The 25,179-nt window shown below is 46.4% G+C and overlaps 1 protein-coding gene across 9 annotated transcripts in view; it reads left to right on the forward strand.

Annotated features, from left to right (window-relative positions):
* The first annotated feature begins 279 nt into the window (after window positions 1-279).
* Window positions 280-25,179, forward strand: part of SEC31B (SEC31 homolog B, COPII coat complex component) — a 33,368-nt gene continuing 8,468 nt past the window's right edge. For 4 of the 9 annotated variants that reach the window (XM_032180250.2, XM_032180258.2, XM_058436090.1 and 1 more), the window contains exons 1-19: window positions 280-570; window positions 3,329-3,452; window positions 4,106-4,229; window positions 10,849-11,044; window positions 11,258-11,353; window positions 12,313-12,456; window positions 12,797-12,939; window positions 13,935-14,034; window positions 14,154-14,315; window positions 14,856-14,990; window positions 17,852-18,082; window positions 20,708-20,782; window positions 21,046-21,144; window positions 21,502-21,601; window positions 22,098-22,276; window positions 22,512-22,638; window positions 23,029-23,174; window positions 23,879-24,052; window positions 24,758-24,919. In XM_032180250.2, the coding sequence (XP_032036141.1) occupies window positions 3,374-3,452; window positions 4,106-4,229; window positions 10,849-11,044; window positions 11,258-11,353; window positions 12,313-12,456; window positions 12,797-12,939; window positions 13,935-14,034; window positions 14,154-14,315; window positions 14,856-14,990; window positions 17,852-18,082; window positions 20,708-20,782; window positions 21,046-21,144; window positions 21,502-21,601; window positions 22,098-22,276; window positions 22,512-22,638; window positions 23,029-23,174; window positions 23,879-24,052; window positions 24,758-24,919 (2,472 nt within the window). In that variant the 5' untranslated portion in view covers window positions 280-570; window positions 3,329-3,373. Of the gene's footprint in view, window positions 571-3,282; window positions 3,453-4,105; window positions 4,230-10,848; window positions 11,045-11,257; window positions 11,354-11,415; window positions 11,904-12,312; window positions 12,457-12,796; window positions 12,940-13,934; window positions 14,035-14,153; window positions 14,316-14,855; window positions 14,991-17,851; window positions 18,083-20,707; window positions 20,783-21,045; window positions 21,145-21,501; window positions 21,602-22,097; window positions 22,277-22,511; window positions 22,639-23,028; window positions 23,175-23,878; window positions 24,053-24,757; window positions 24,920-25,179 lie in introns of those variants that run through there. The other 5 variants (XM_032180268.2, XM_032180277.2, XM_058436089.1 and 2 more) reach the window with 4 other exon arrangements.

A 25,179-nucleotide genomic window follows, 5' to 3' on the forward strand; every position in this document is an offset into this window, starting at 1 on the left:
GGCCCTGTAGTCTCATCCTCCATACACTTACAGCCCTTAATTCAACCAAGTTTTGGGCACCAGTTTCTGCTGGGCTGCAGTGCAACACTCACTGCCATGTACAGCCTCGATTGCTTTTTACGTTTTCAACTAAATGGATTCCACCGAGGGCTCCTGGGGTTAGGACCGGGTCTTCTCCCGCTTCAATACATAATGAGTTAGTATTTTCCCTTTTCAGAGACTGGCCCTAGAGCCTCGCTCAAACTGAATAGACCAGAACTTACCGGTCCAGATCTGAGCCACTGCGCAATCACAGGGTAGGTGAGGGAGGTGAGCCACTGCGCAATCACAGGGTAGGTGAGGGAGGCCCGGTTAAAAGCTATAATATTGTTTGGAAACGTTCTCCATGGGTCTGTACGTGTCTCGGGCTCGGCGCCCGCGGAGCGTGTTTGCGGCGGTGCCCTGCCGGGGTCCGCGCCGCTTTTGGTCCTCCGCAGCCGCCGTCCACAGCGCCCGGCTCCGCGCGAGAGCCCTGCCAGAGGACCGGCTCCGGCCGCGGCGCCTGACCCTTGCCCGGGGTCTTCCGCACAGGTTGGTTCGCCCCGCCGGTCTGGGGTCCCTGGGAGCAGAGATTGCGCTGGGGACCCGGAGCACTGCTCCTTTCTCGGCAGAGCGCCGAGGGGAGCCCGCTTGCTGCGGAGCCCCCGGCCCGCGCCTGCCCTGCCCGCGGGTCCGGGCCCCGGGGGCCTCCACTACGCCTACCCTTGAAGTGGATCCGGCTCTACTGTCCCTGCTGCACGGGAGCCCCCAGCCGGATGAGGGTCTCCCTATTCAGCGCTGCCTTGCGCCTTCCCATCCGCCTTGGTCCTGACCTGGCCCGGTGTCGCTGCGTTTGGGCTGGGCGGGAAGGCCTGTCATTGCTGACCCTGGCGCGCCGCGCGTCGGCGACAGCGGGAAAGAAGCCGTACTGACCGTCTTCCCTAGGGACTGGACTGCCAAGGGTAGCTGGTGCCCTCCTGCATGGCAAGTCTGTCCAGTATTTCATTGGTCATCTTCCCCTCACGCCCCCATGGCCAATCTGACCCCAGCGGGGGCCCTTTTTTTTTGTGAATAGATGCCTCTGAACAATGTGAATTAAGAGCCCATTTTCCCAGTTCCTAGACTGTCAGTGATTAAAACACTTTATAGGGTTTACTTGCGACTAGTACAATGGTTAGAAATACAGGCTCTTGATGCTGATGGGGGTTCACATCCCGGCCTAGCCAGTTGTCGTCTCTGGAAAATGGGGATAATCGTAGTACTTACCTGATAGGACCACTGAGATAACTAAATGAGATATGCACATCAAATGCACAGCTGCTTATCGCAGCTCCTATTTTTGTTATTAGGGGATCTTTTCCCAGAAACATTAAAATGGCTGTGACCAGCAGGTGGCACTGGTGACTGTATAGTAGAGTGTTGAGCTGGTCACAGGATACCTGATAGTGGCCACAAGTGTTTAAAGGTCCCTTGGAAATCTTGGCTTAATGGGCAGGCTTCAACTTTCTTCACGCTGGAAAGTACGTTAGAGATTAAGTAATACTATCTCCTGTTTTTGTAGGTGAGACTGATCTGACTATAGCTTACTCAAGCAGGTCACAGTAGGTCCCAAGCTTTCTCCTCAAGTTCAGTGTAATTTTTAAAAATCATTTCTACCTCTTTGCTAGCCTGTTGGGATGGGACCTTGAATATACATTGGAATTAGAAACCACAGAGTTAAAATGGGTGTCCACATTCGAGCTTTTACGATGTGCCAGGCATTCGTTTGGAAACTAGTTATAACATGGTGAACAAAAGCGGACACAGTGCCAGCTCTCATGGAGCTTGCATATTAGTGGAAGAGACCGACAATGTCAATGTAAATAAATATGTAATTATAAATTACTAGGAAGAAAAAAAACTGAAGCTTTTTGTGATCGGGTAGTTCGCTTATTTGGGGAAGTGAGAAGCTGAGCCCAGAAAGATATGATAAGGAGACAGTCATGTAGAAAGTGAAGGGAAGAGCATTCAAAGCATAGGGAACAGCATTTGTAAAGGCTCTAAGGAAGGAAAATGTCAGGAAATTAAAGGCTAGTGTGGCTGAAGCACAGTGAATGAGAAAAGTATCAAAATATGAAGTTGAAGTGGTAGGCTGGAGCCTTTGGGCAGGGCTCAAAGAAGTTTGAATTTTATTCTGTGTGTGATAGAAATCATTGAAAGATTTTAAGCATGGAATGCCAAAATCCTATTTTTTATTTTAGAAGTTCACTCCTGCTGCTGTGTAAAGAACGAATTGGGTAATGGCTTGAGTAGAAAGGGGATAGCTAGTTGGGAGACTGTTGCAGTACTCCAGGTAAGAGATGATATAATCAAAAAGGCTGTTGGCAGCGAAAATAGAGAAAAGTAGACAGATTAAGATATATTTTGGAGGTAAAATCTGGAAGACTAAATGATGGATTAGAAGAGAATGAAGGAGGAGGAATCAAGAGGGATTTTCAGGCTTCTGGGTTGAGCAATTGGGTGGATAGTGGAACCATTTACCAAGATGAAGAAAACTGGAGGAAGAACAGAAGAGATTGTAACTTTGCTCCTTTCTGAAAAAAACAAAAAAACCCGTAAGAGATGGTAGAATAGAGAATTCCATTTTAGACAGACTAAAATGGGAATTCCCTCCCCCATTAGGTATCTACTATATCCAAGTGAAATGTTTGATTAGAAATTGCATTTAAGCGGCTGATCACTTGAGGTCAGGAGTTCGAGACCAGCCTGGCCAACACAGTAAAACTACGTTTCTACTAAAAATACAAAAATTGGCCAGATGTGGTGGCACATGCCTGTAATCTCAGCCACTCAAGGAGAATCACTTGAACCCAGGAGGCAGGGGTCGCAGTGAGCTGAGATCGTGCCACTGCACTCCAGCCTGGGCGACAGAGCAAGACTCTGTCTAAAAAAAGAAAAAAGAAGAAGAAATTGCATATAAGAACTGGGAGCTTAGAGAAGAGATTTGTGATGGTGATATAAATTTGGGGATCATCAGCATATGGATGCTATTTAAAGCCAAGGACAAAAATCACTGAGAGATTGTCTGGTTTGATGGTTATCACCACTGGACCTGTGGTAGCCATTGTGGTTGAGTATCTTTTGCGGTTTAAAGCATTACATTTCAGTAATTGGGTGAATGAACTATCTTTAGATCTGCAGATGGTCATGTATTTGTCACTCTGTGTTGCCCTGAAATGCCTTATCTTGTGATGGAGAAAGACAAACAAGAACTCTTGTCCACAGATGCTCCCTGGATCTGGCTGTTAAGTTTGCTGGTTTCTATTTTCAGTGGGCTGAGGGCCATGTCAGTTTTCTGCCACCTACAGCATAGACCATGAAGCTGAAGGAACTTGAGCGGCCAGCTGTCCAGGCATGGAGCCCAGCCAGCCAATACCCTTTGTATCTGGCCACAGGTATGGTGACACTGTGAATTAGGATCCACTGGGAGTACATAAGATGAGGGGAAACTTAGTATCTAGAATTATTTATTGAGCATCAGAGAAAGCTCTCAGATCATAGGAAGCAAGGGTGGCTCACAGCATAAGCAAGGAGATATTAGGTATTTTGGGTACCTGAGGGCTGCCTAGGACTATGGCTCAAGTTTAGGTACGTCATTTTTTTTTTTTTTTTTTTGAGACAGAGTCTCACTCTGTCGCTCAGGCTGGAGTGCAGTGGCGCAATCTTGGCTCACTGCAAGCTCTGCCTTCTGGGTTCACACCATTCTCCTGCCTCAGCCTCCTGAGTAGCTGGGACTACAGGTACCCACCACCACGCCCGGCTAATTTTTTTTGTATTTTTAGTAGAGACAGGGTTTCACCATGTTAGCCAGGATGGTCTCGATCTCCTGACCTTGTGATCCACCCGCCTCGGCGTCCCAAAGTGCCAGGATTACAGGCGTGAGCCACCGCGCCCAGCCAATGTTTTCTTGCTTTTGTGGAGTTAGTTACCTTTGAGAAAGGGTATACCCAGCCCTCTTCTGTTCCTTCTCTTCTTTACTCCTTAACCTTCTTATACCTGAAATCCATGCGTATATTGTTGCTTATATGCTGCCTTTTCTTGTGCCTAGGAACATCTGCCCAACAGCTAGATTCCTCCTTCAGCACAAATGGCACATTGGAAATATTTGAGGTTGATTTCAGAGACCCTTCTCTGGACTTGAAACACAAAGCAGTCCTTTCTGCCTCGAGCAGGTATTGTCTGATCTATCGATGGGTATACAGGGTAGATCCTGATGAGGAATCCTGGGAGCAGTGTGTGTTTCTCAGGGCTCATGAGGAGCCAAATGAGGGAAGAAGGAGCTTTGCCAAGTTGGAGAGAAGTTAACCCTGGGCTTATTTTGCAAAAGGATTTAAAAAACAACCACCCCCACCTTTCCAGTCAGCAGCAATAGCAGTGTCAGGCTGAATGCATGTGATAGAGATGCCTCAGACAAGCCTGGACCCACGTGTACCTGATCTGTCTTTGAACCCAGTGATATTGGCTCCTTCCTCCCTTGGCTCTTGTGAAGATAAACATCTTACACAATATCACTCTCTCTGCCAACAAGGAAGAGAACGAATGATCCTCTCCTCATTGCTTTTAGACACTGATTGGTTCTCATGGATTTCATGGCTCTTGCAGGCTTCCAGCGCTAGATACTATCAGTCATTGAGCACATGTGTACATGCCAGACACTGTGCTAGGGGCTCTGTACATTTTATTTATTCCTCATAATAAACCTAAGTGATAAGTACCATATTTTCATTTTACATAGGAGGGAACTGAAACTCTGAGAAGCTAAGATTTAAGTCAAGGCCTATCTGTGTCCAAAGCCTACCTTCTTTCCATTATTCTGCCCTTCTTCTAAAGGTCTTATAAAGGTGGGGCTTATAATCTGAAGCGATGGTCTCCAAATTTTTATATCATCAGAAAAAATGTGAATATTCATTATACTCAAGTTATATATTCAGTATAAATGTATACATGTACTACTATACTGTTTTTGTTTTTGTTTGGAACAGGGTCTCACTCTGTCGCCCAGGCTGGATTGCAGTGGCACGATCAGGGCTCACTGCAACCTCCACCTCCTGGGCTCAAGCGATCCTCCTGCCTCAGCCCCATGAGTAGCTGGGACTGCAGGCATATGCCACCACACCCAGCTAATTTTTTTATATTTTTAGAAGAGATGGGGTTTTGCCATGTTGCCCAGGCTGGTCTTGAACTCCGGAGCTCAAGCGATCAGCCCCCTCGGCCTCCCAAAGTGCTGGGACTATAGGTGTGAGCCACTGAGCCACCTGGCTCTACTATTTTTTTTTTTTTTTTTTTTGAGATAGAGTTTCACTCTCTCGCCCAGTCTGGAGTGCAGTGGGGCGATCTCGGATCACTGCAACCTCTGTTTCCCAGGTTCAAGGGATTCTCCTGCCTCAGCCTCCCTAGTAGCTGGGACTACAGGTGCGTGCCACCACACCTGGCTAATTTTTTTGTTATACTATTAATAAAGTGTAATTTCTATTTTTTTATATATATTAGAGGTTACTGGTTTAGAAGGCAACATTCCATCTGATGATTGATGAACTCCTTGTGCATTTCTTGGTCCCTCTAAGAGACTAGTTAAAATACTTAGGCGGAAGTACCCTCTTTCTTTTCATAGTTTAACCTCATAATGAAAAGTTAGTTGTTGTTTTCCCTTTCTTGAGCTCCTGCATCACTTTATGACAGCATCTCTTATTTTGCAGGTTTTTTTGTTTACATCTCTTTGTATTTCCAGTAGCTATATCCTTTGAAGAGCAGGCACTTGAGGATTTACTGATGATGATTAGATACTCTTAGCCCCTAACCAAACATTTCAGAAGGGGCCCCTCAAAGGGGTGAGCTAATTCAAGATGTTTATATGCTGGAGCTTAAAAAAGGGGTTCAACCTGAGAAAGCTAATAGGAAAAGAAAAAAGGTGAGGGGGCACTAGTTCTAATCCTCAACAAGCAAAGCAATAGCTTCAGCGTAGTAGTGGCTCCTTAAGGCTAAGGGTTCTTAAGAAAGAGGCAGTATAATCTTAGAAACTTAATTTTGAGATCCATGTGGGCAGAGATTTTAATGGTTTTTTGTTTTGTTTTGCTTTTTTCCGGAGACTGAGTCTCACTCTGTCACCCAGGCTGGAGTGCAGTGGCTCGATCTCGGCTCACTGCAACATCCACCTCCTGCATTCAAGCAGTTCTCCTGCCTCAGCCTCCCGAGTAGCTGGGATTACAGGCGTGCACCACCATGCCCAGCTAATTTTTGTATTATTAGTCAAGATGAGGTTTCACCATGTTGGCCAGGCTGGTCTCGAACTCCTGACCTCAGGTGATCCAACCACCTCAGCCTCCCAAAGTGCTGGGATTACAGGCGTGAGCTACCGCACCCGGCCGAGATTTTAATGTTTTACTCATTGCTCTATCTCCAGCACTTAGAGCAGTGCCTGGCATTATATTTAATAAATATTTGTATTTAATAAATATTTGTTATATGAATGAGTGATATTAGAAACTTTTGGGTTACCAGCCAGGTGCGATGGCTCATGCTTGTAATCCCAGCATTTTGGGAGGCTGAGACCGGTGGATCGCTTGAGGCCAGGAGTTCAAGACCAGCCTGGCCAACATGGTGAAACCCTGTCTCTACTAAAAATACAAAAATTAGCTGGGTGTGGTGGCGCACAACTGTAATCCCAGCTACTCGGGAGGCTGAGGCACCAGAATCGCTTGCACGTGGAAGGCGGAGGTTGCAGTGAGCCAACAAGATGGTACCACTGCACTCCAGCCTGGGCGACAGACAGAGCAAGACCCTGCCTAAAAAAAAAAAAAAAAAAAAGGAAGAAGAAACTTCTGGGTTACCAAACAGCATTCAAATCCAGCACTTCAGTTACAGTTAGTCTTCAGTTCTTCAGTTAGTCTTAGTGTCTTAAGAGTTTTTCAGGCTGTTAGTTTGAATTTGGGAGTCATGAACTTTACCTCATACTCCTCCACTCTGTAGGAATTTGGGGCCAGTAATCAGAATAAATAGTATAGTTAACCCTACTGGTAAGTATTTTGTCTCTGCTTTCTTTTCCCACCTCTGTAACTGTTGGAAGATTAAATCACTTCCCCAAAGACCTCAATCCCAAAGGGATTACCTTTGACACAGCCCTGTTGGGGCCTTTCTGAAGAAATCATCTTAGACACCCAGGGTCTAAGACACCCACTTCATTCTGTTCCAGTCTAGGTTAGGTCACATGCTCAACAGTCAGCATCATAATCTGTTGACCTAGATGATCAGGACAGATAGAGGGACACTCATCCTTTGCTTTCTGTCTTCCTATCTCTTTTTTTCTGTGTCTTCTGCATGCTGTGGCATAAGGCACAGTTGTGTGGGGCTGTAGCATTGCCCATAATACTAATAGAGCTGTGTGACTTGGGCAAATCAAGTCAGTTATCTTAGGTTCCCTCACTTATGTATAAAGAAGACATTGTACAAGATGACTTCGAAGAAACTAGCTGACATCTGAATTCAGGTTTAATGTTCAGTCTCTTATTCCCTTTTATTTTCTAGTAGTCTTCTTCCTTTTTCCATTTTTAAACCTCTTCCTGTATCTCTTTTTTATCAACTAAACATACACCTTTGAAAATCTTCCCCATTCTCTGCCTGCCCTTTTCTCCAAACCCATGCCTCAACCAAATTTGGATCCTGAAGATCCCCTTATCCTCAATCTTTGATGCATCAGAGAAATATTATCTACCTAGAAATATTTGACTGAAAGAAAAATGTTCTGAAACACCGGTATGGGTATAGATAAGGGGCAGCCTCAAGCTATAAATAGACTGAAAAGAGTGCATGGAAAAATGCCTCTGGATGCAGTCAGAATCAATATGGATTAACATGTGCAGTGAAGCAAACAGTGTTTGGTTTGTTAGATGAATTTCACTCAGAAAGGTTTCTGGGAGAATATCACACTGTTTATATCATTGACTGAGGACATAGCTGCTGTGGGTAAATGAGATGAGAGACCAGTGTGTGGTCTGCTGTACCTTACCCTCTCTATACACTGAGTTTCTAGCTCTCTGGAGTGGCCCCCATAACCTCTGGAAGAACCATCCTCAAGTAACATGGAGAAAGTAGAGGATCTGTCTTCTGTCATTCTACCTTTATCTCAATTCTAGCTACTTGGGGAGCACTGTGTCCTCTCTTTGGGGGCCTTCTGTAAGGGACAACATCAAGCAGAAAAAAATCATTTGTGTACTTCTCTCAGTTTTCCTGTTCTCAAGACTTGCCTTCTTTCTAGAGGCATTAAGATAATAGAGCATGGCTTAGTTGTTGGATAGACCTGAGTTTATATCCCAGCTCTGCTACTTGCTGTCCTCTTGGACAGTTTATTTAACTTCTCTGAACCTTTTTATTCCACTGTAAATTGAGGATTCATGGTAGATGCGTAGTAGTTTGTTGTATAGTAGGCATTCAGAAAAGTAGCTTTCCTCTCAAACAACCAATGCTCCATTCATTCTCCAGCTTGTAGTACTGCGTTAACCACTCTGTTTGACTTCTAGGGAGGCTTGAGTTTCCCAAGTTATTTTGGCTTGAATATGGACAAACTCTTTTCACTTTAGTTCACTAACATGAAGCTGGGATTTTTTTGAAAAGAATCTTACTAAGAAAATGAAAGAATCCAAACCAAAGGAATGAATAAATCATGGAAACAATTTACACAGCAGATATTTCTTTCTTTTTTAAAAAAACAGACATAGGGTCTCGCTTTATTGAACAGGCTGGCTTCCATCTCCTGGGCACAAGTGATCCTCCTGTCCCAGCCTCCTGAGTAGCTGGGATTATAGGTGTGAGCCACTGTGCCCAGCTAGACCACCTTTTTTGTTTTTTAACTTTTTATTTTTTAAAAATCCAAACTTAAAGGAAGGTTGCGGAATAGGACACACCCACCCATCTCTTGTTCCGTTTTCATTTGCAGAGTAGAGATGGGAACACTCCCTGAGCACCCTGAACCATCAAGTCGCCTTCCTTACTTAACTCCACCTAGGTGTTAAGCCCATTAGCCCAGGTTGCTCTCTATCACAACCTATTCAGGCACCAGCTTTACCCTCGCTAGTGAGGTGGTTAACCACAGAAATGTGCTTTCTATATGCATACAGAAAGAAAATCATTTTGTCACACCCTGTATGTGGCAAACTGAAGTAACTGCCACTCTGAAGTAACTGCCCTCTTCTCCAGCCCTTTGGTGACTCCCCCTTGAGGTCTCAGGTACCTTTTACTCTGCTCTGTATGTCATGTGTTCTGACCATGCTGAGGCCGCTGCACCCTCTGCATCTCCATGTGGGTTTTTCACTGGACATACCCTCCGCTGGTTCCTGTGTGACCTACTGTGGGCTTCTCTAGCTACTCAGTTGACATGCCCTCTACCCCTGCTGAGCTCCAGTCCCTGGATGACATGGCAGCCTCTTGAACCTGTATGGAAAAACATCCTTCTGCTACGTTAGAAAACAGCCTTTCTGGCAGTAGCCTCTTAGCTAGCATTGTGTTAGTTCTGCTGTTTTGCTTCAGATGCTGACCTGGTCCGAGCTGGTGCTCCACACTTTGCTTCTGACCAATTGGCTCTGCTCCAGTGACTGGCCTACCAGTGACTGGCCTAACAAGTTCCTGCCTATCACCTACTCAGTTGCTTTGCTGACTGTTCGCAGGGAGCATTTCTTTGCAGTTGGAGATCTTGTAACCTCATTTGGCGTGATATCTGGCTTCTCCAAAGGGCTGTGGAAATGTCCTTGGCTAGCAGCTATGAAGTGAGAGACAGACCACCTATGAGGCTTCAGGGATTTCACATGCCTTCCATAGGGGCTTTGCAGAGGACCCAAACTTGTCCAGAAGGGATCAGGGATCCAAAGGGATCTTTTTCTCTGGGGCAAGACGTTGGCATTATCTTGTTAGAAGCATCCTCAGAAATCCAGAAAAGTATTTCCTGAGTGGGAGTGTATCCTTTCATGCCTCTGTCTCCAGGTCTGGCCCTTTGCAGCCACATGGCCACTCCAGTGGGCCAGCCACATGGGAGAGGCATGGGATGGGGAGGCCATTGGGTGTTTTCTCATTTCCAGTTTGAGAGTGAATTGTTGGTCTAGGGAGCCTGCTTCTAATAGTTACAGAAGAGTTTGGATCTTTCTCTCAATAGGAGACAGTATTTTATGATGTTAAGAGCTCAGGCTCTGGAATAAGATGGGCCTGACTTTGAACCTTGACCCTGCTACTTCCTAGCATTTATCCTAAAATGGGGATAAAATTACTAGCTCTGTGTACAGAAATTTTATAACTTCTTTGTGCCTCAGTTTTCTCAATTGAAAATGGAAATAATACTAATACTTCATGAGGTTGTTAAATATTCAGTCAGCTAATACATCTAAAGCACTTAAAACAGTATCTGATACATAGCAAGTATTCAGTCAGTGTAAGTGGTTGCTATTATTACCTGACTATTTGAATTGTGAGGATTATGTGAAGTAATCTATTTGAAGTATATATCATGGGCCTATATAACCCCAATGTTAACTTAAAAATGTACATATATATGTTTATATATACACCTCCACACAACTCAGAGGCAGTAGCTTCCTGGCTTCTGGTGTAACATAGATGAAACATTTTTTCAGAGAAAGGGCAGGACTGGGCGGAGGATACCTCCCTTCTGTCTGGGAAATGAAGGAGACAGGCAAGTTCCGGCTAGGGGTGGGGCTGCCTGCATAATGGCAGAAGCTGACAGAGATGCCCATCCTGTGCTTACTGACATGAACCTAAGTTTGTACTGATGCCAGTTCCTCCTCTTTGTAGGTTTCACAAGCTGATCTGGGGGAGCTTTGGCAATGGGCTTCTGGAAAGCTCCAGGGTTATTGCAGGCGGTGGGGACAATGGCATGCTTATTCTATACAATGTGACCCACATCCTGTCTTCGGGGAAGGAGCCTGTGATTGCCCAGAAACAGAAGCACACGGGAGCTGTCAGAGCCCTCGACTTTAATCCTTTCCAGGTACTACATTTCAGTTAGTCAAACATGGCCAAGCCAGGGAGCAACAGATCTGAGTGGAAGCATTCGTTTGTGGCCTCCAGTCTGTAACTCTGACCCCTTTCCAGGCTGTTTCAGGGGAAGCTTTTGATAGCCCCAAATTTGGGCTTCTTTCCTCCTTTCCTGCTCTATTTCTTCCTAGGGTGGTATGTCTCCAAACACCTTTTATTCATACAGGGCAACCTCCTGGCTTCAGGGGCCAGCGATTCTGAAATCTTCATTTGGGATCTGAATAACTTGAATGTGCCAATGACCCTGGGATCCAAGTCACAGGTGAGCAGCACCCCCACTACCCAACCCTGGCTGCTGCTTAGAATGTGCAGCTGATTCTAAGTAAAAGTCTTGAGTTCTGGAGCCAATCGGAGCTCAAGAGATATCAGGCTTTACCACTGGAGGGCAATAAAACTCCACAGACTAACATGCTACCAGCCAGATAAGAGTTAGGATGGCTGGTGGGTGGAGGGTGTATATGGGGTAGTTGGTTTGTGCACATTACTTGTTCTAGGAGTTTCTGGGAGGCAGATGAAAGGTGGGGAGAGCAAAGGCACCACAAGAAGGGATGGGAGTGCTGTTTATCACAGTAGAGCTTTCGCAGGGTTGGATAGGGCATTGGGCCCAGCAAAGAGGGAGCAAGAGTACGACCCCAGACATACCATTGTCCTTTTTATGGGAGGGGTCAGCTTTGTTCTCCCTGTATGTGGCTCTCCCCTGCAGTCGGGGGTCTGGTCTTCTGTCTTGGAGAGCCTGTCTGTCAATCTGTAACTGGGCCCATCTTTTTGCTTCCTGGCCTTTTCTCTTTCTTCTGTGCTTACAGTATCGTGAGGTAAGTTAAGTTTCAATTTGATAGCATCTTGTGGTTTTTCTCTCAGCCTCACTCTCTCCGGGGGTCTTGGGTATCTGTTTTCCTCCCTCCCTCATCTTCCTCCTTCTCTCCGTCTCTTTTTGTCCTAGACAAGAGGGCTGTTTTTTAAAATCTTGACTCTATCCTCTTAGTAAAACCTTGGGTAGGAGTAAAACTTAGATGTGCCTGCCATCCCCTCTGCTTCTACACTGATACCCTAAAGGATCCTCCGTGGAAAATTCAACTCCCAGCTTCACAACACTGTCTTAGTTTGGGTAGCCCCATGTCTATTCTTGGACTTGCTGTGGGTGGCTGGGAGCAGTGGAACAGCAGATGTCACTTTGTCCAGGGGGTGACAAATTGTCATCTTTCTGTCCCCATCCTGCCTTAGCAGCCCCCAGAGGACATCAAGGCACTGTCTTGGAACCGGCAAGCCCAACATATTCTGTCTTCTGCTCACCCCAGTGGCAAGGCAGTTGTGTGGGATCTCAGGAAGAATGAACCTATCATCAAAGTCAGTGATCACAGCAACAGGGTGAGTATTGGAGGTCAGAACACAGGCATGGGCTCTGGCTTCTCTCTCCTGCCTAGCAGTTAGAGCTGCCCTGCCCCAGGCCAGAGTCCTGCTTTCAGCTGTCAGACATGTGGAGTCAGCCACTTAGCACATTTCCTATTGAGAGTGAAAACTTTGAGCAGCTAAACAGAGCTGATCTGGAAGCTTCTGCCGTTCCTTACTTATTCCTGGCCATCACTCTCTGATGCCTGTGGTGTTCCCAGTCACAGAAGAGACAGAAAACTTGCTCTCAGAGTGGTCCCATTTCAACTGGGCAAAAGAGTCAGGTTACAGCACCCATTGGGATCTGCTTTGTTCACAGATGCACTGCTCAGGCCTGGCCTGGCATCCTGACATTGCCACCCAGTTAGTGCTGTGCTCAGAGGATGATCGTCTTCCCGTGATTCAGCTGTGGGACTTGCGCTTTGCCTCCTCGCCCCTGAAGGTGCTGGAGAACCACAGCAGGTAACATCTCAGACGTCATCCATATCCTTGGGGGGATGGTGGACATAACTGGCCTGGGTAGGAGGCAATGTATCCCTCACTTTAGCTACTAAGCATCCTCCGTGGCTTTAAAGCCATTCCGGTCAACATATAGTCATCCAATACCAACTCTAGCCTTAACCAAGAGGAGGCCCTTAGACCCTGAGGTTATGGAGAGGAGGCTGAGATTCCATCTAAATTCCAGAGATGGGAATGGAATGGGGTAATGAGAAATACTGGAACCAGTGTTTAGTCTGCAGGCTCTGATATGAGGATAACGTTCATTTCTTTAGGTGATGAGCTTGCCTTCTCCAGGATTTTTTCATAAAAACAACTTGACTCTTGTCTGTCCTGTGAACAGGCCTCTACAATCTGTTCTTTCTAACCAAAGGGCCATGGTGCCTTTGTATCTCCTTGGGGACTTTTATTTTTTTAGACCAGTTCTTGCTCTGTCACCCAGGCTGGAGTGCAGTGGCGTGATCAAGGCTCACTGTGACCTCGATCTCCTGGGCTCAAGTGATCCTCCCCGCTCAGCCTCGCAAAGTGTTGGGATTACAGGCATGAGCCACTGTGCCTGGCCTCCTTGGGGACTTTAGATGGTTAGGTCTTTATTACTTCCTGGGCTAAAAGCACCCATAGTGATGAGTGTTTGTGTGATTCATACTGATTCATAATCTCTACTGTCTAATCAGTGAAAAGAAGTAGGCCATCCTGCAGTGATCTAAGAGAGGCAGAGTGGTACATTGCATAGTGCACAGGCTCTGAGGTTTGGTTTGGGTTCTGACTCTGCAACTGTTGGAAAGTTACTTAATTTTTCAAAACCTCATTTTCTTCATTTGTAAGATAATATCAGACCATGCATTTTATAGGGCATGGATGGTCTGATATGCCCTATAAAATGTATAAAAGACATATAAGGCACCCTACTCATTGTAGGCATTCAACAAATGCTAGTTCCTCTTCCCTTCCCTTTTTAGGGGGATCTTGTCAGTGTCATGGAGCCAGGCTGATGCTGAGCTGCTGCTCACTAGTGCTAAGGACAGCCAGATCTTGTGCTGGAACCTGGGGAGCAGTGAGGTAGGCTGGCCCTTCTGTGGGCATGCTGGGATGGGAGAGAGAGGGTAGAAGAATCTCAGCTGCAGCCATGTGTTTTGGGTTTCATGGACTGTCCCTAATGGTGTGTTCCCTCATATTAGGTGGTATATAAGCTACCAACACAGAGCAGCTGGTGCTTTGATGTGCAGTGGTGCCCTCGGGACCCTTCAGTGTTCTCTGCTGCCTCCTGCGACGGCTGGATCAGTTTGTACTCTGTGATGGGTAGGAGCTGGGAAGTCCAGCACATGAGACAGGCTGACAAGGTTTGAAGGGCTTGGTAGAGAATGCTGGAGGGAAGGGGCTGTCTCTATTTGTGGGAGAGAGACATATGGCTTGAGAAGCGGAGATATTGGAGATTGGGAGACCAGGGCCCAGGGTTTGGGAGGGCTGTACCTTTGTTCTAGTGCCCATCTTCCTGAAAGGATGTCAGTTTCTGCCACAATATGAGGAAGGCCTTCACCTTGACTCTTGTTATTGGATGGGCCCTATAGTATTTCAGGGACAGTGGGACCCCTTTGCTGGGACAGTTATTTCAAGAGTATGACTCTTATCTTTCTCCTATAGATCCATTTTGTGCCACACTCCATTGTAGACTTTGAATGTAGTAGTCTTTCCAAGAGCTTACTTGCATGGGAGTCCCACCCTCACTACCACTCACTTCCCCATCCCCTAGAATATGGGAGTCTGACCTTTCTAGGTCAAATTGGGTGTCTCAAGGATTCCTCCCAAAATGGAGTTTGTAGGTGGAGTTCCTGACTAAACTGTCACTTTAGGATGGCGATGCAGGTGTCTTTCCCCCCCAGATCTCCTCTTCCTTCAGCAAAGGCCAGCCTCTCCCACCACTGCAGGTGCCAGAGCAAGTGGCACAAGCATCACTGATACCTCCCCTGAAAAAACCCCCCAAATGGGTTAGAAGACCAACAGGTGTTTCATTTGCTGTAAGTGTAGTGGATGTATAGGTATGTGTGTGTGTCTGTGTGTGTGTATGTTTGTGAAGCCTACCATGTGCCCAGCATGGAGCTAAGTTTTGTAGGAGACATATTCCCACTGCCTCTGTCTCAGAATGGATCCCACTTTACCTCTCAAGGAGAGAGTTACTATAGCTTCCCTCTCTTCACTTCACCCATTCTATATCTTCTGCCAGTCCTGTCTAAAAGGAGTTGACTGCCTTAGGACTCTCGGTTGTGGAGAAATAGCCTGAGATTCCATCTTTTCTCTAACCCTTACATGTCTGGACTGGTAGTAAGGAACTACAAAGAAGGCAAAAAAAACCCGGATTTTATTCTGTCATTTCTCTGTTCAAAACCTTTGAGCCTCCCATTGCTTTATAGACAAGGCTAAATGTGCACAGGGCTCCACTTACCTTTCCATTTCCATCTCATTCTCGTATGTTCTCTATGTTCCAGTTACATATGACTTCTTTCTGTTTTGTAAATAACTCCTCAACTCTTCCTGTCTCTGCTTGTACCCTAACCTTCAGCTTCTCTCCTGGGCCCATTGAATGCTACCACAGCCTTTCAAGGCCCCTCTCTTAAATACTATCTCCTCCTTGATGCCTGTCTTTAACCCAAGTCAAAATTAACCTCTGTCTATAATCCCACAGACTTATACTTTGGTAATGATACATTCTAACTATACTAAAGTTATTTATATACATATATGCATATTACCCTGCTAAGTAATAGACTCCTTAAGGATAGGGACTATGTCTTGCTGATTTTTATATCCCCAAAGCGGTGCTTCACAAACTATTAATGTGCATCCACATCACTTGGGAATCTTATTAAAATTCAGAAACTGGGTCATTGAGTCGGAAGTAAAGCCCAAGATTCTGATTTTTCAGCAGGCTCCCAGTTGATGTCCTTGCAGCTGGTCTGAGGACTAGCACTTTGAATGACAAGGCCCTGAAGCACTTGGTACAATGCTTTAAATATTAGTTTTGAATTGAAAACAGATGTATAAAAGTGGAAGTTCTTGTTTTCAAAGCCAACAGTTTTATTGGGGAGGCAAGACTAACACATTCAATAGGCTGTGAGCTTAAAAAGAAAAAGAAGTAGGGAGGTAAAGAATTCTGAGGTCAAGAGGCCTGAATTCTTATCATAGCTCTGTCATTTATTAGCCGGGTAACCTTGAACAATTCATTTAACCTCTCAGGACTTAACCGTTGTTATCGGTAAAACAGGGATAGTGATGCCTGCCCAGAAAATTAACATGAACCACAAATAAGGATATATGTGCATACTTTGTAAAACTATCAAGTACTATATAAATCAAAAGTTAAAATGGTTTTGTTTAGCACTAATCTGTAGATTTTGTGCTGCGGAAGTCACGGTAAATAAGAATTCTGACTGGGAGAGTTCATTAGGAGGTGGATGTTGGGAAAAGAAATGGTGAATAGTTAGGGAGTAAAGCAATAGTTATCAACCCCAAATAATCTGTACCACAAACCCCCACGACACAAGTTTACCATGTAACAAACATGCACATTTACTGCATTGGATTGAATTTTTTTAACCCAAAGTAAAAGCTAAAAAAAAAAAAAATAGTTGTTGGCCAGGCGCTGGTGGCTTACTCCTGTAATCCCAGCACTTTGGGAGGCCGAGGCGGGTGGATCACCTGAGGTCGGGGAGTTCGAGACCAGCCTGACCAACATGGAGAAACCCCTGTCTCTACTAAAAATACAAAATTAGCCGGGTGTGGTGGCGCATACCTGTAATCCCAGCTACTTGGGCGGCTGAGGCAGGAGAATCGAGTGAACCCGGGAGGTGGAGGTTACGGTGAGCCGAGATTGTGCCATTGCACTCCAGCCTGGGCAACAAGAGCAAAACTCCATCTCAAAAAAAAAAAAAAAAGTTGTCAGCCTTAGATACACATTTGAATAACCTGAATAATTCAAAAAATACTGATGCCTAGTCCCACCCCCAGAGTTTCTGATTGTATTGTCTGGGGTGTGGCCTGGCAAGTCTGGATTGTTCTCCACGTGGTTTTAATATGCAGCCAATGTTGAGAACTGCTGGAGTAAAAAGGGTTTTTCTAGGGTCCCGTTTTGTGCCAGATGCTTTATATAAGGCATCTAATTTGGTGAGAAGGATACTCCAGGTGGGGGTGTTGTGGGTAAAGGCACAGAAGCAGGAACACACCGGGCGTTTTAGGGATGTGGAGCAATTGTAATAAGCAGGGAGAGAGATGCTGGGAAAGATAGGTTTGGCCCTGATTTTGCAGAGGTTTGTGCACTGCATGCAGGGGAGCTTAAGCTCTTTCCTGTGGCCTTGTGAAACCACACAAGCTCCTGAATAGCAGCAGGTTGGTACAAACAATAGAGGGATAGTCTAAGGCTTAATTAGAGGAGGGAAAAGAACAGAAGGCTAGCAAACTATTTTAGTAATCTGGGTGTACTAGCACTGGGAATGGGATGGAGGGGACCTGTATGAAAGACAGTGAACAAGAATAAGTAGGACTTTGTCGTTGCTTGGCTATAGGGGGTATGAAGACTTTGCTAATGCTGAGGTATTTAGCCCAGGTGACTGGGAGAATGGTGGTACCAGGACAGGTTAGCAGAAGGTGAGTACTGTGTGGTGAAGTTTGAAGCGGGTGGTCCTAAGAGTGCAGAAGTGGTTTTGGTAGGGAGATGCATTCGATACTAAATTCCTGATCCTATTCCACCCCACCAGGAACTCTCTTATTTTATTTATTTCCTAGCCTAGGGTCAGCCATCAGATAGCCTTCTCTGTGAACCTGACTTAGTGTTACTTTTTGGCTTGAAGGTATAACCTTTACCCTTCTTGCTTTTCCTCACCAGTTTGGAGGGAAGCTGGTTACTTTTGGCCTCCTCAGCACCCCTACCCATCTGGTGCCACAGGCTTGCCCCCGCCTAGTCTTCATCAGTCAAGTCACCACAGAATCTGAATTCCTGATGCGATCAACTGAGCTGCAGGAGGCCTTGGGATCAGGAAATCTACTGAATTACTGTCAGAACAAGAGCCAGCAAGCTTTACTGCAAAGTGAAAAGATGCTGTGGCAGTTCCTGAAGGTGGGAAGCCTGAAGGCTAGCTGCTCGGAAGTGTCTCCCCAAAGCCTGGAACTCCAACCTGTGTCAACTGCAGGAGAAGCACAAGCACACTGGGACCCAGATTTCAGAGGCCTTAACTCCCATTAGTTTTTCCCCCACACTATACCCACTATCTGGACACAAAACGTTCACCCTTTACCAGAGGCTCAAAGGCCATTTGGGAAGAGGCTAGGAAAGATGGGGAATACACGAGATGTTTTCCTTTGTTGCTACTATTGCTGATGTCCTAGGTACTTTACCAGGGCCAAGGCAAAGACCTTCACGGTATCATGCCAAAGGGCAGGCAAGGTAATGGGAAGGAAGAAAAAAGGGAAGAAAGAGAAAAAGAGGAGAAAGGAAAATGAGTAGTTAGAAGGACACATTGTCATAAGAAGACTTTGAGTTGGTTTCAAGTAACCCAAGGCAAGTCGTTGGAGTGGGTCCTAGGGTTCAGGTGCCACTGTATGCTGGAGGCATGGGTTCAGTTCCAGTTCTCATTTAATTTCAAGTTTCCTATGACACCAGGAGAAGTACTATACCTATCAAAGGAAATGAGCAAGTGAGAGATCTGAAGGAAGAAAGGGAAGTAGCTGACTGGTCAGTCAGTGGGATGATTGTGCAAATTTTTGGAATTGTATAGAAGAAAGCAAAAAGGACTGGGCTTGTACCAGGGCATCTGAGAGGGACTTGAAATTTGAGCTTTAGGCATAGTAGAGCTTTATGAAGGTGGACATCAGGAAGTTAGAGAAAGAGGATTTGAGAAAGATCTTGACTATACAGTGAAGCCAGAGAATGATGTGGGAAGAAAAGAATAAGAAATGATGCTTTTGTCGTACGCAGGATACAAGTTCCAGGAATGGTGAGATGGGAAAGAGAGGGAGTGGTCAGGAGTTCAGCCTTTACTCCGCTAAACAAAGGAGACAGTAGTACCTATAGGACAGAGGGACCTATAGGACAGGACATTTTGAGTTTTTTTGTTTCTGTTTTTTTGAGACAGAGTTTCACTCTTGTCACTCAGGCTGGAGTGCAATGGCATGATCTTGGCTTACTGCAATCTCTGCCTCCCGGGTTCAAGCAATTCTCCTGCCTCAGCCTCCTAAATAGCTGGGATTACAGGCATCTTCCACCACGCCCCGCTAATTTTTGTATTTTTAATAGAGACAGGGTTTCACCATGTTGGCCAGGCTAGTCTCGAACTCCTGAACTCAGGTGATCCATCCACCTCAGCCTCCCAAAGTGCTGGGATTATAGGCGTGAGCCACCACGCCTGGCCAGGCATTCTGGTTTAAAAGCTACCCAAGAGCTGTCCATCATGATGGTTCCTGGTTGGGTGTGGTGAACATTTCCAAGGGAAGGGCATGGAAGGAGAAGGGTGACCAGAGAGACTATGAGAAAGGTATGGTTAGAAATCATGGTTCAGTGTGGAATAAATTAAGGGCCTGGGACAGCTAACCAAGATTACGGGGACTTCAGAAAGGTTTGCTCCTTGGTATTTGGGACGTTGAGTGGGAAGCTGACTTTGTTTACTGTACCTGTGCAACTTCTACCAGAGGTCTTCTCAAAGAAACATTTAGACTCACAAGGCTGGGTGCAGTGGCTCATGCCTGTAATCCCAGCACTTTGCGAGGCCAAGGCGGGTGGATCACCTGGGGTCAGGAGTTGGAGACCAGCCTGGCCAACATGGTGAAACCCCGTCTCTACTAAAAATACAAAAAATTAGCCGGGGCATGGTTAAGGGTGCCTGTAATCCCAGCTACTCGGGAGGCTGAGACAGGAGAATCGCTTGAACCCTGGGCGTGGAGGTTGCAGTGAGCCGACATGGCGCCACTGTACTCCAGCCTGGTCGACAGAGTGAGAGTCTGTCAAAAAAAAAAAACAAAAAAACAAACCATTTAGACTCACAAGACTACTGTAGGCTACACTTGGCAGCAGTCTTCTCGGAAGGATATGGGATAGGGACCGCAGCAGGGTAGCATCAGGCAGGTATCTTCTGTGGGAGCCCTTTCAGCAGTCTTGCAGTAATTCAGAGTTCTCTTCTTCAGCCCCCCAGAGACAGCTCAGGTGCAAGGAGATGAGAATATACATCAGGCAGGTACATAAGTTGCTCTGACTTAGAAGCTTCTTGCCCACAAGAGCCAATATCTCTTGTACCAATTCTAAAAGCATAGCTTCCGGGGTCCCTGCAAGGAATCTGTCCAGTTACAAGAGCCACTGCAATCAGGGAAATGCATAGCATGTTGTTCACATTAATTATTTCTAGGTTACATAGTTCCAGTCTATGCAAGTTACCAATCACAAGCATATTGCCTAGGAACAGCCGACATTTTACTCTCACCAGACTACCAGGGTAACAGAGCTAGGAAGTCAATGAAAGGTCAAATTCTCATGTGCAAAGGGCAGGGGGCTATGTTAACACTGCCCATAGCCCATCAGTAAGTCAGATCCAAGGAGGAAAAGGGAGAGATGGCATTGGACTGCTGAGGGCACTTCTAGTAGTACAAAGAACTATATTGGGGGGTATACTGGCACAGATGCCCAGCTTGGTGTAGGAAGACCGTCATTTATGGTCATTTAATGGAATCTTTTCTGTGTTCTGTGGTTTCTTAGGTGACCTTAGAGCAAGACTCCAGAATTAAATTCCTAAAGCTTTTAGGATACAGTAAAGATGAGCTTCAGAAGAAGGTAAGCTGCTTTTCACATCAGAAACATGTACTTGTTGAAGAGAAGAAGAGAATGTTGCCAGAGTAAACCATCTCAGAATACCTCTTCCTGGCCTTATGATTGCATATGTGAGCATTTTACATCTTGGAGTTTGTTTTTTTCTCAGAAAAAAATAGATCAGGGATCTTAGAGAGTCCAGTTGGTGGGGTATGGAGGTAGGAAGAGGATAATGCTTATTGGATCTTACACTGGAAAGAGTGGTTTTCATAGGTCTCTCCCTGCAGGTGGCCACATGGTTGAAGAGTGACATGGGGTTAGCTGAGAGTCCTCAGCCCAAGGGAAATGACCTCAACAGTGACAGACAACAGGCCTTCTGCAGCCAGGTGTGGTAGGAGTCTAGTCAGCCTGACCTATGGTAATACAGGAAACCTGCCTTTTGGGCATCTTTCCCTTCCTGGCCCTTTTCTTTGCTCTCTGTAAGTGTTTAGCATCTGTAGAAGTCTTCAGACTCCTCACTCTCTTAGAACCAGAGTGAGACACAGGGTCCCTAAGCTTTTGGGCTGGGAGTGGAGAGCTGTGTCTTAACTGTGAACTATGGCCCTTCCCAAACCTTACCTGGCTATTTTTTTAGTTTTACCCATTAACGGCCAAACAGTAGAGCTCTCAGAGCTGCTAAGCCAGCTCACTGTCTGTCTTCTGGGTTCATCCCTAAGTAGTCACCTCTGTCCTTCCTCATACAGGCCTCCAAACACACCACAGAGGAAGCCTCTGCTTCCTCAGCCTTCTTTGATGAGCTGGTCCCTCAGAACATGACTCCTTTGGAGATCCCCATCACAAAAGGTACCCTGACCCTGAGGGAGAGAGAGAGTCTCTGCTTAGGACTAGGTGGGCATGGAGGTTTTGGACTTGAGACATTCCCTTCTTGTCCCCTGCCTCATGCCTTCCTCCCACCATCTCAAATGCTGAGTGAGTTGCTTACCAGTTAGAGCTCTCTCTGGTTGTAGATTTTCATGGATAGGTCCTTCCTATGGAAGGCCTTCTACCAACAGATTTTCTTCTATCCTTCTTGCTGAAAGCACTGTGGGCCTGCCCACTGTGATCAAGCACACCTCACACTGTGCTACTACCACATCAGTTCCCTCCCTTGTCTTGGGCCCTGTCTTTAGACCTGGGCACCAAAATACATTTTATTGCCAAGGAATGAAGCTTGAGGGCTTAGTTTGGAGCCAAGCACGCTGAGTGATATAGAGATATAGAGGGTGTGCTATGGGCCCTGAGGGGGCAGGAAGTTGGGGTTTGAGAGCAACTAATGCAGAGGGGATGCTTCTGCCTGCAGATGTTGATGGACTCCTAAGCCAGGCTCTCCTGCTTGGGGAACTGGGTCCGGCCGTGGAGCTGTGTTTGAAGCAGGAGCGCTTTGCTGATGCCCTTATCCTGGCCCAGGCTGGGGGTGCAGATCTGCTGAAGCAAACACAGGAGCGCTACTTGGCCAAGAAGAAATCCAAAATCTCCTCGGTAACTGCCCATCATGCAGGAGAAGAAGGGAGGGGATTACTTGGACCTTGTGAGGTGGATACCCACACCTTGGGACCCGTGTTTGAGTATCTGCCTGCCTCTCTCTTTCTACTCTAACCACCCCCACCTCATCCCTTGCCTCTACTCAGTGCTCTAACAGGAGGCCTGTGCAGGAATCCTGCTGCCTATGCTGGATGGATGGCTGATGGCCTCTTTTCCTCTCTGCCCGTTACAGCTTCTAGCCTGTGTTGTGCAAAAGAATTGGAAGGATGTGGTGTGTACCTGTAGCCTGAAGAACTGGAGAGAGGCACTGGCTTTGCTACTGACATACTCAGGCACAGAGAAATTCACTGAGCTCTGTGGTAGGTGTGGTCCCAGGCTTCAGGATGAAACGGTGTGACCCCAGCATGGAGTCAAAGGATGCATGCAGGAGGGAGGTGGAGGAGCAGCCTGAGCTCTGGGAGGCCAGGCAATGTTGTCAAGGCTAGACTCTGGCTCAGCAAGGAGGCAGGGACCACAGTGCATGCCCCTACTTTCAGAGGGGATCCTTTGTTGTCCTGTTTTACCTTGTCTTGTCACACCATGATGTGAGAACTTTCCCCTTCTCTGTACAGCAAGGTGAGTCTCAGTGTTGTCTTAAAGCCACTGCAGCTACTTGTCCCAGGCTCATGGTCCTCTCCCTGTTTCCAAACAGGAGAAGGAGAGGCACACAGGGCAGCTGTGCCATTAATGAAATTTTCCTCTCTCTGCAGACATGCTGGGAACTCGCATGGAACAGGAGGGCGGCAGGGCACTAACCTCCGAAGCCAGACTCTGTTATGTGTGCTCAGGGAGTGTGGAGCGGCTGGTGGAGTGCTGGGCAAAATGCCACCAGGCTTTGTCCCCCATGGCTCTGCAGGTACCCCTTCTCTGCAGGGTACTAGCCATTCCACACCAGGCCCTTAGGAGGCTAGTGGTGGAGATGTGCAGAGCTAGCAGAGGCGAATCTTCTGGGACAGGCTGGAACCACGGTGTTAGGGAGGAGTGAAAGGTCCTGAATGTCTGGGATCTTCTCCTCCCTCAGAGAAGACTTAAGCAGCAGCTGCTTCAGTGTTAGTCTTCATAATTTTTTTCCTATTTCAGGTTTGGTTTTACAGATGTATTCAGTACTTGAGTAATTGTGGCTTGGCCCTTCTATTAGCTACTGTGGAAAATTCTGTGGATCTAAACTGCCAGGTGTTCTGTGGGTGACCACAGAAAGTGGGGGTCACAGACTCATGGAGAGACAAAAGTCACACATGAAACAATTAGTATAACAGAGTCTGTGGTTGGTGATGTATAAGCAGAAAGGGTAAAAAAGCAAAAGGAAGAGGTAGAGATGTACAAAAATCTAAGACCCAGATGGGTCCAGTTAAATCCAATCTTAACAGTTTGGGAGGTGAAGCCAGGTGGCCCTTCTCTGTCACAGTTCTTACATGTCATTATCTGCTGCCTTCACCTAGGTATGGCAAGGTACCCTCATCTCTACCCATAGTGGGAGATCCCTGAATGAACTGCGTGGACTTAAAAGAGAGCAGGATATGCCTCACTGAAGACTTACCACCCTCATCCTTGTCCTTACAGGACCTGATGGAGAAGGTGATGGTTCTTAACAGGAGCTTGGAGCAACTGTGGGGTCCTCATGGGGTGAGCCCAGGCCCTGCCACAACCTACAGGGTCACTCAGTATGCCAACCTCCTGGCAGCCCAGGGCAGCCTGGCCACTGCCATGAGCTTTCTACCCAGTGACTGTGCTCAGGTAAGTGGGGCCATGTGGAGAGGGCAAAGTATTTCATTCAGTCATCTAACACTGATTGAGCACTTCCATGTTCCAGGCACTATGCTAATGCTGAGGCTCCTAGGATAGATAAGATGGAATCCCTTAAGCACCTCACAATCTACTGGGGGAAGATCAGATGTCGATGACTTATAGTGCCATAACAGAAGCTTATACTGAGCACTGTGGGAGTCCAGGGAAGGGACTGATTTTTGCCTGGAGAAGTCAAGGAAGGCTTCCCAGTGGTTAAAACAGCTGAGCTGGACCTTCAAAGAGAAGTAGCTTACCAGCAGATATAGAGCATTCTAAGCAGAAAGAATAGCAAGGAGGGAGGCATGCAAGTGTTTGGCAGGGATTTGGGAACCTTGAGTCATTTCTAAGGGGGCTAGAGTATAGAGCAGGGGTGTCCAAGGGTCAGAATACAGTCGTGGGTGCTTAGTTTCTGTTTCTGGTTGGGCCAGTAAAGCCCCTTCCTCATCCGTTTTCCACTTACCACTAGAGACAGAAACCAAAAACCATGGCTTCAGGCTGCTAAAAGCCTAAAACAAAACAAAACAGAACAGAACAACAACAAAATAACACGGGTTGGACAAGCTTGGTGTAGAGGGTCAGCTGAAATTTGACTGCTACCTGGGGCCTTGATTGTTTTAATTTCTTGACACAGCTCTTCCTCATTAAAACTTACAGCCACCAGTTCAGCAGCTAAGAGATCGGCTTTTTCATGCTCAAGGTTCTGCTGTCTTGGGCCAACAGTCTCCCCCTTTCCCCTTCCCCCGGATTGTTGTGGGAGCTACCCTCCACTCTAAAGAGACATCCTCTTACAGATTGGGATCCCAGCCTTCTCACCAGGTAAGACCTTGTTTGTTCATTCATTTGTTCATTCAACAATACTTAACATGCCAAGCATGGTTTTGGGCACTTGGAATATATTGTGAACAAAACTGATGAAAATTCCCAACTTCCATAGAACATAGATTCAGTTCTTTTTATAATAAATAACTGTTTATTGAACTACTAGGCTCTTAGGACATAAAGGTGCAAAAATCGTGATACTTGCCCTCAAGTAGCTCATAGTCTAGTGGAAAGATAGATATGTAAAAAATGGCTAC

Source organism: Hylobates moloch, unplaced genomic scaffold (assembly GCF_009828535.3).
Source record: "Hylobates moloch isolate HMO894 unplaced genomic scaffold, HMol_V3 SCAFFOLD_3, whole genome shotgun sequence".
Classification (NCBI taxonomy): domain Eukaryota; kingdom Metazoa; phylum Chordata; class Mammalia; order Primates; family Hylobatidae; genus Hylobates; species Hylobates moloch.